The 9874-nt window shown below is 37.8% G+C and overlaps 1 protein-coding gene across 1 annotated transcript in view; it reads left to right on the top strand.

Annotated features, from left to right (window-relative positions):
• Positions 1-4370: 4370 nt before the first annotated feature.
• The window catches only part of LOC132260580 (uncharacterized), a 36725-nt gene continuing 31221 nt past the window's right edge, over positions 4371-9874 (top strand). Inside the window, exon 1 of the mRNA XM_059758839.1 lies at positions 4371-4467. Coding sequence (XP_059614822.1) covers positions 4380-4467 — 88 coding nt within the window. The 5' untranslated portion in view covers positions 4371-4379. The remainder of the gene's footprint in view (positions 4468-9874) is intronic.

The raw sequence follows: 9874 nt of genomic DNA, 5'->3' as shown, positions 1-9874 counted from the left end.
GTGGTACACAGAAATTATTTTCCACAAATTCTCATTTCGCTTGGACGAGGAGAAGAAGCGCAGCCGGATATTACAATCATGTCTGTGTGTTTCGGATGCTGGCAAAAGGGAGAGGAAGTGACGCCGAAGATGGGTGTGGACGTGCATGGTATATAGCAATTTCGATTAGCAGCGAGTTTGATTTACGTGATGAAAAAGGCTGTTTGCTTTGTGATTGCACAGCAATCCACAACGCCTGTCTATCCTCTCGTTCTCACCAAATGCGGCGCTGTTTGCATCCATGCCCAACCCCCGAAATAGTGTTGCCCTCCATCGGGCTGGGGTCTACCATGTAGACAAACAAGAGGTTGATATTTCATTAACCTAATGTATTTACAGCATTAATGGAATTAAATTACATGCACTGCATACATTGTTCATGAGAGGACTATCTCTTCTCAATGCTAATTTATATGTACGGAATGGTTTGACCACCGACAAAAAGGTGTGTCCTTCCGCATTGTTCGTCGTGATATCTCCTCTCATGGCAACATGTAACACACTAAATAATCATTCTTCTGCCGCCTCCGCCACCCAATGCTCTAACCTGGCTACCGAAGAATAATTTGGGAGTCTTTTAGGAGAGCTCCCATTGTGCTCACAAGCATTTGCTTAGACTCGTCTGAACCTTTCGTGTGCCACAATAAAAGGTTTATCAATCTGAAAATGCCAAAAATTTCAGCAATTTGTGTCAAAGGTTTATGTACATAGTTTTCTTCATAGTTTTCATGCGATTATTGGACTATCAAATTACCATTTTTGAAAGAATTCCATTGAATGAGACACGCAACCTTTGGATTAGAAGTCCTTCATCATGATTAACAATGAACTGGAGTTTTTGCTCAGAATCACGTTTTGCTACACAATTTTTAGCATTCGCCTGTGATATCTCATGATATTTGCCACAGTCTCCTCGCTTTTTTTTTGTTCACCCAGCATAAGGCTCTTGACGCTGTGCCCTACACCACATGTTGAAGCCACACGTAATGCAAATTATTCCGTATTCCATTTGTGGTCTAGGAAAAATAATTATACATGGTAAAATGTTAAAATTTCAATTTTCCACTGCCCACTCTTGTTTTTGAGATGAAACCACTGCATTCCATTAAAATTGAAATGTGGCTTCTGACTAATTAATTTAAGTAATTTCCGCTCACGTTTCATTGTCAGCATTGTGTGGTGTGCATTAATTTGATGCATATCGGAAACATTGAGATGCAACAACAAAACACTTTTGATAAATGGCTCTCCTATTGAGGCATAAAGACCGATTTGTGGGTGCACTTGGAGATTATTTGCGTATGGAGAGAAACATAAGAGATGCTCGAGAATGAAATGTTCACATGCAAATGCACATAAATTCAATTTCTCGCTGTATTTATGTGGAATTCTAATGCCTCCAATATTCAACACGATAAACAAAGTGGTATTTGTGTGGAAAATAGCCTAGTTAGGAATAAATTCAATTATTGTACTGTTTTTCCACATTTAGTTTGAAAATGCCATCTCATTGTCATTCGTTTAGGAAAAACATTTACTCCACTTGCTGTTGTATTTACATTTAAAGCAAATGGGAAATGTTTAAATATTGGATTCACTCCAAAATGTGGACAAAATATAAACATTTTCTAATGTCCCTTCAACATAACGTCTCCAAAAAACGATTGGCTTCCCATTTTTTTTTTGGAAATAAATGCAATCTCAATAGATATTCTCTAGAAACAGTGTAATAGCCAAAACTAAGCCTGTAAGGGTTGGTGTATGCGAAGGAAAAGAAAAACTTTCGTGAAAGTCATTTGAATGAGCATTTCTTGTGTACGTATTTCCGGTAAATGCCGCTGACTTTGTGCACGGTAGTAAATAAAATGTGTGAAATATTTGGTAAATTATGAGTCTGAGAGTCATTTGCAGACGGTGGATTTGCACTTTCTTTATTAAAAAAAATTCACCCGACAGTTGTGCAAGGGAAATGCAAATTGCCCAGAGAAAGCAAAACTTAAAATGAAATGCAATAAATGACGAAAAAATGTACAATTTTCTCGAAACTTACTGAAGGTAGCAAGATGGTATATTACAGGGCGAGGACATGCTCTGTCTTCTCATTCGCGGAAAGGAAGTTGCTGCGGAAATGCATATTTGTGCTAAAACAGTGTAAGTCTCAAAGTGAATTCGCGATGCGAGAGTGAGAGAAAATGCATTACACGGGAAGCTGTGTTTGTTGGAAGATGTGGAAGTGGAAAAAAGCAAATCACCTTGCGCTTGTCCACATAATTTTATATACTTAGAAAAAAAAAGATCCATACAATGCGCTCAAAAATATGACGAGGTGGTGTGAGAAAGTTTTTGTCTCCTATCTCACAAATGATTTTCCATTGTAAATTTAAATGGGGGAAATTTTAAAGTTCAAAAGTTTCTTCGGCGTCGCGCTTGCTAGAGTGACGATAGAGATGGCGAAACTTTTCAGAGATTCTTTTTTATTCCTCCCACTGGCCGAAAGACGGTAAACTTACTGAGAGAATCTTATGCAGCAACCATTCCACTGGCGCATCTCGTTCACCGTTGTCATCACCTACTCGTGTCACACGGGATCCTGTGTAGAATGCCCAATGCACAGAGGAAGTTGTGTCGCCATGTTTGACCAAGGGTATTGAGAAGAAGACAGTATGCTCTTGCCATGTGGCACAATCCCAGCGACAATATTCTGGTTTTAATTAAGATACTCAGAGTGTTTGTTTGCCGGAGGGATGATAACTTTGTTTCTCTTCCTCAACATGTGTGGAAGCTCACCTTTCCTAAGACGATTTAAATTTTTGGATAAACATTTGTGTAGTGCGACGAAAGGTATAGTGTGGCAACACACTCTCTAAATCAATTGCTTTCATACGATTCACAAAGCTTAGTATTCTAAACAATGTGAAGATGTACATTTAATAATAATGAGATGCAAATTTGTGGCTTTTTAAATGTCTTATCCAAACTTTCTGGAATGTAAAATAAAAGTCTTGAGTTAACATTTAACTTTCTGAACATTTCAACTCTAAACTGTATATGATTGAATCACATCTTTGTGCAAATAAACGACAACTATTTAAACTTACCATATTATGCATTTTCCAAGACGTTAAACTGTAAATGTGAGTTTAATCTTTAATTAGCTTTTAAAGCATTTGGAAAATTTGTTTGCTGAATTGTCTTACATATGTTCGGAAACTGTGAATAAAAAACATACTGGATATGCAAAGAAAAATCTGAGAAAATCGCAATCGATTCTTCATGCGTCAATTCAGACAAACGAAAAATTTCGCAAGGCTCATATACTTTATATTCAGTCGTAAATTCAATTCAGTCGTGTAGATTTAACCTTAACTGTGACATCAAGGAAGAACCAGCGGCACAAGAGATTGGACAAAGTCTAGATTTTAAGACGAAACCTCTCAAGTGTTTGTGAATGTTGACAGAAATTTCAATAAGCGAGAAGTCTGATGCAGGAAGTAACATCCCAATGGCACGATATAGGAAAGCTATCTCGAATTTCACGACCTCGCATCCATATAATTTTCTTCAACCCTCTTGTAAGGGTGTAACGGCAAAGTGTAGACTTTTATACCGTGTTGGAAAGGGGGGACGAATATACATATGTGTGTGTCTTTTTATAAATGGGTGGCATCCAGCTCGATAACAATAAGTCTTCCGGTTGTGCATGGCCCAATGGTGTGTTGGTGGCATTGCAGACGGCGGAGGATGCCATAATATAAGGATGTATACAGGAGTTGGTGTACCAGTAAATCCTCCGTTCTACCCTCCGAGATAAATAAACCTGAACGCTGGAGAATATATTGTAACCATCGCAATGAATAGTTAATAGCCCCAGACACAACATATACTGCAGGAGAACTCAACAGCATCAATTGATGACTCACTGAGTTTTATATGGTTTTGGTGTAAAAATCGAGAAAGGGAGACATCGTCTTCCGCAGAGTGCATCTTCCCTTTCAATTCCCACACCGCTTTTTCTAGCCAACTCAAACCCCATCTATTTAAAATTGGGGATCGCTGGGGCTCGTGTGATTTGTGATCAGGCATCGAGAGTACAGCTACTTCTCTCTGGGCACTTGGGAGAGATTAATACGAAAAATTGTGGGGGTGGAAATTGAAAATGTCTAACACATTTCCGTAACCTCTCCTCTGTATTGCAGGTATTGGCGGTGTTTGCTGAAAAACCACCTGCAATTAATGCCAGTACACCATGGATGAAACATGCATCGGAGCTTGACAGAGACCGCCTCGTCTAGTGGTGGAGTTTACCGATAATCATAGACTTAATCACTGTGCCACTCAACATGTCACGAAGCTCCAAGAAAATAAAGCCCAAAGGGCTTATTTGGACGTTGTTGAGTTGCGTCATTGCATTCATTCTCTCTGGAATTGGTAAGTCCCTTCGACAAAGCAATTTTTCAGAAGAGATTACGCTCTTTCTACTTCCACCATCACTTCCTCACTACCATTGATAATCGAGAATATTCGTGTGCTCTCGATCGGCACGACAATTAACTTGTGCAGAAATTTAATTTAACAAATAGAGGGTGGAGAAAATTTTCTTCCACCGAAAATGGAAAAGTTACCGAACACCTCTCAACGGTGAAACTCAAATTGATGTGCGGAAAACTGTGACTTTGAAATACTTTTCATACTGCAAATTCTGCAGTAAAGACTTTATTCCACTACTTGAAATTTTTCTCCAGGAAATAAATTCTTTCTCTGAGGTACACATGTTAATTTCAACCCAAAAAAAAAACAATGCTGAAGAGAGTTTGACTGTCTTATATTTTTCAAAAGCAACCGCACAATAGTTTGGCCATAAAATACAATGAAATTCTGTACTGATGGAGTTGCAATTTTGTGCAAGTCGTGCAAGTGTCGTTTCTCTGAAATAAGGAAACATTGAGAGTAGGAAACATATTCCGCAATTGATTATACCTTTCATGAATTGGATGAAATTGCAATCCACAGGAAGTGATGCTGTATAACGAAGAAGGGCAATGAAGCTCTATAGGGTGCCTAATTTTATTCCCGCACAGCAAAATTCAAGCTCCGAGTGGAACAATATAATTTTTGGCTCAATGTAAGTTATTTTGTCGGTGCTGGGGAATATGTAATTTTTGGGTAATTTGCCTAAGTAATTGTTACCCGTCTATTCATATGTGAACAAGAGTGTAATGAAGCCACATAAATAATTTAATGGCGGGAAACCAAGGACCGTCGCATGAGCCTGTAATGAGCAACATTCTAACGACTTATATTCAATTATAATGCCGGGAATATGACGCTTAGGAGGGCTGAATTCTTGTTGACAAAATCATTATAACACAATCTAAGTTTAAACTGGAATTATAATAATGATGTCGAAAGTGACAAGAGGAAAATGTCAGGCATTCAAGGGAAATATTCATCAAAGAACGCTCGCTGGAGCTGAAGTGTGTCCAAGGAAACCATTTTCATGTAAATTTTGTTGGCACTTTGAGGAATATTCCAAGCAATTTTCAATGTTTCTGTGGCCTCTGCTAAATGTCCAGCAAATTAAACTGCACTCCGACAAAAATATAGGGCGGTTAATCGCCGTAAAACAATTTCAAATAAGTGGAGTGGCTAATTAATCAAGTTGTATAGCCCAGTGTTATCATCCCACGCAAAGAGTGGCCCTAAATTCAGGGGAAATTTGCAGATATTTGTCAATGACACGAAGATTTTATACACCGTGCCCCATTAAGCCAGAAATTACCCTTAAATCACCATTTAGTACAATACACTGATAATAAATTTGAGAACAAGAGAACTCAATTACAACTATGAGCATAAAATAAATGTCATACATGTGTTCGCGTTTTAGTGGGCGAACAAATTGAAAATTGAGAAGCAAACTTGCGAAGCAAATTATTTGCATTCATTACTCATATGGATGCAATTATAGTTACGGTTCTCAGGAATTATATTGCAAATGAAGTAGAATGCCTCTGATGAAGGTGTAAATAAATTTGCTGTCTCAGACCAAGTGTTGAGAAAAAGTTTTCGCTCTGCTTGAAAGTTCGTTATTGATACCATCGCTTCCAGAGAGATTATCCGTCAATTTATGTTTCGCCTCTCGAAATTCTCCTCCTTTTTTGCAAGATTCTCCCATCTACCAGGGCCTCTTATTGAATAAATATCCGAAAGTTTTCGAGCCAAAAGAGCCTCGATTTCCCACCCACGTTCAACCCCAGCACGGAAAAATTTTCCCCGCTTATAACTCCCTTAATTATTGCCATGACCTGAGTGGAATTTAAATAATACGCGAAAGTCCTAATACGTGTGAATAAATTTGTGAATTGCGAATATGGAAGTTGGGAATCCTTACATACAGTTTGGCGGGGTAATTTATTTTATTTCTCACTTGGAACCGAAAAGGTTTGAATCACTTAAGTAAATCTCCGGATCAAGAGCGCGATGTGACATCTTTAGCTAAAGAAACTCAATAATCTTAAATAGATGGGTGCAAAACTAATTTATATACCACAAATTTTTAAAACCTCAAATTATATTAAATTCATTCAAAATAAATTTTTCCAACATTGCAATGGGGGTTTAGAAGGTCTTTATTATTAACATATTGTGGTATTTTCCTCCTTATCTTGGTAAGGTGTGAGATGAAAACGCTACAATTGAATGAAATTAGAATAAATAAGGCTTTATAAGGTGGCTTTATTGCTGCATACAAAACACTTTGTTCGTCGAACAAATTATGCTCCTCTTCAAGATCTACCGCTCCGGCAAAGTCACAGGGCTTAACAGTCTCAGAGACAGTCCACAGTCTCTGAGAGACAGTCTGTGCATGCGAGACAGACAAAAAATGAATTCAAATTACTCCTCGTGTGGCCAGAATTTTATCTCCTCGGGCAACATTTTTGGTTGTTTGTATGGGGCGCAAATAGGGCGCAGCATAGAGGGAGATAAGACGGGAATTAGCATATAAATATCACCCATCTAGCCGATTATTGTGCTATTATCGTTTTTGGATGTATAGCAATGCAGAGTTGTGAAAAGTCAGCGAAAAGTGCGAGGGGCCACTTATATAGGCGTGATATTGTCCCTCTTTTGTGGAAAATCCACATGGGTGGGTAATTCACTTTAGAGGAGCATTGAGTACAGATCAAGATTAGGGGATGCTCAGTGCTAAGCTTGGAAAATCATTGACCGAGAATCGTAATTCAATTTAGAAAATTTGCATCATCTTACGACTCTGGGGTTCTTACTCCCTTTAAAGCTATCAAGTGATAAATTTCGATTATTGGAAAACACTCTTCTCAGACGAATCACTAGCCCCTCACCAGCGCGGAATCACCCTCGAAAGTGCTTGATTTCCATCGCCTAACTATACGTTCGTGCGCTCCATCCGGTTTTAAGGGTTGGATATCATAAATTACTTAAGTTTGAATGAGAGGGAATCGGAATATTTCAACTATTTGTTGAAGTGGAGGATTTCCCAAATTACCGAAACTACATTTAAGATTATTGCATGATCGGAATTCCATTAAGTTACCCTCCCATCAGCATTTCACTGATGCACATGGATTTTCCCGTGCGCCCATTTTACACAAATTGCTACCATTTCAAGTGACAAATTCTAATGGTTTTGGGTGACTTGAGACCTATTTTCTCTCTGGAACGAAATGCAAATTGGCAAGCCGGCGACAAAGCTAGAAAAATTAGATTTAATGACAGATAAATTAAAATAAATGTCAATTGAAGCATTTTAAAACATCTGTCACATTCAGCTCATGGTTTTCTGTCCCAAAATACATACAAACCACATATTTACCAGTGCATCGAGAGGTGGTTTTTTGATGTGAGCTTTGCAAACTGGAAGCACCAATCGATGAATGGCCACTGAATTGTTAGCAAGAAAGGAGCCAACAAAAAAGTAATCACTTAATGGATATATAAATTATTGAACGTCCATTCACATTACATCTATTCAAAGGGGTGCCAAGGGTTTCTCGACTGAAAGACTCCGCCGACTTTGAGTGTGAAAGTGTTTAAAAGGCAGAAGCGAAAGAAGTAGATTTGAAAACAAACTCGAATGTTCAATCTTGCGAAATGGATTTTTAAATCAGACAATTGGGTATCAAAACAATACCCAAGACTACCATAATTTATTTCACCATTGCCAGATAATTCCAAATTCACTCAAGGACTTTTTTCTTTCCGGAACTCTCAATAGATAGAGTAAAAAACACACGGCGTAATAGAGTTGGAAATTTCCGAAATTAACCTTCAAATTAACTTTTATGAAATAAAAGGGGGAGATTTGTAGACAAATAAGACTCTGTGGTAGAATGAATAATTTATAATATTTTCCCTTTATTCCTTTCTAAACGAGAACTTGCAAATTTCCGAGACACTGGAGATGATGGCGGTGAAATAAAATATGAAATTGTGAAAGAAATTGTGAAATACTGCTGAATTTCAAATTAGAATATGTAATCCCGAGGAGGGAAAATTACATTTCCAATCAGATTCGCACACAAATATTTTTGACTACGGTTTGCATACGAAACGCCAGCTTTGTGGCGTGATTTGCTTTTCTGATGAGGTTTTAGAGACTATACCGCAATTGCGATGTGTAGAGATGGAATGCGCTTCTTTTCCATTTAAATGGTTATATTTATTCGAATTTATGCGAAGAAAAATCGTTTCAATTAAAATGGATTTTTCAAAGAAATCGATTCCAATATATTCTTTTTTTTCTTAAATTTCGTTAAGTTAGCGTTATTGTGAGATATATAGAATGATAAATTCCTTCACAAATAATATCTTTCATTATTTACACCATTATAATTGAATTTTGAGATGCAGAGAAAGGAATAATCCATCAAAAATTTGGTTCTCCCGAAACTGAGTGGAGGAAAACTTTGTAATCCAATTTCATACAAAGAGTGTTTTATATTGTAAATAAAAGTGGAGAGCCACAGTCAGAGCTCAGCAAAAATTCCCTCTCAGTCGCCACAATTCTAATTTCCAAGGCTATATCTAGATGATGGTCTAATTATATTTCTGCTGGCATCCTTTCAGAATTTAATATTTTGTTCTACAATTATCCGTTTTTATTAGCACGTGCAATATTGCCGCCTCTTTTCCGGCTTTAATTATACTGATCTTCTTGGCGATTCCACCCGCTAGCCGGAGAGAAAGCTCAAAGTGTCATTTCTTCTCTGGATTTTGCTGTCTTCCGTTTTCCTTTTTTCCCCTTTGTGCACGGAAACCATGCCATTCGTAATCCATTTTCAATTTTAAAACTTTGTTTTGCAACCATTTCATCCTCTGCCGGCAGTATAGAAAAGATAGATATTTTGTTAAAGTTCTCTGAGCTCCACTCCTTCATGTTGTATAGTATTTGTCCCCTATTAGTGGGAGGTGGAAAATATTTCTGTGGAACAAAGGCGTCACACCATTTTCAGGAAACTATACTTGATACGTTTCCCAACTACATATCCCGGTGGCAGACAAGGCAAAGAGGATATTGAATTACGGCTGGTGAGCCCGATGAAAACGAGTCAGTAAGCACCTCCTGTGAGACTATATACGATTCACTTTGTTTGCTCTAACAGCCAGATAAATACTACGAGATTCTATATAAAAAGACTGCCCCACATGGAGTTGTGGCGTGGCTGTATTTATACCGCACACTCTCACATAAAATGCTCTAGGGTTAAAAATAATTATTTTCTTGAGAATACCCCAATGAACTTCTTCAGTTTATCCTTTTGCTCCACTCCGTGGTGCTTTTCAGTCCCTACTATGA

The sequence above is a fragment of the Phlebotomus argentipes genome, unplaced genomic scaffold, assembly GCF_947086385.1.
Source record: "Phlebotomus argentipes unplaced genomic scaffold, Phlebotomus argentipes genome assembly contig_6, whole genome shotgun sequence".
Lineage (NCBI taxonomy): Eukaryota > Metazoa > Arthropoda > Insecta > Diptera > Psychodidae > Phlebotomus > Phlebotomus argentipes.
The sequence above is the reverse complement of the archived record's forward strand: the minus strand, read 5'-3'. Positions and strand labels throughout refer to the sequence as shown.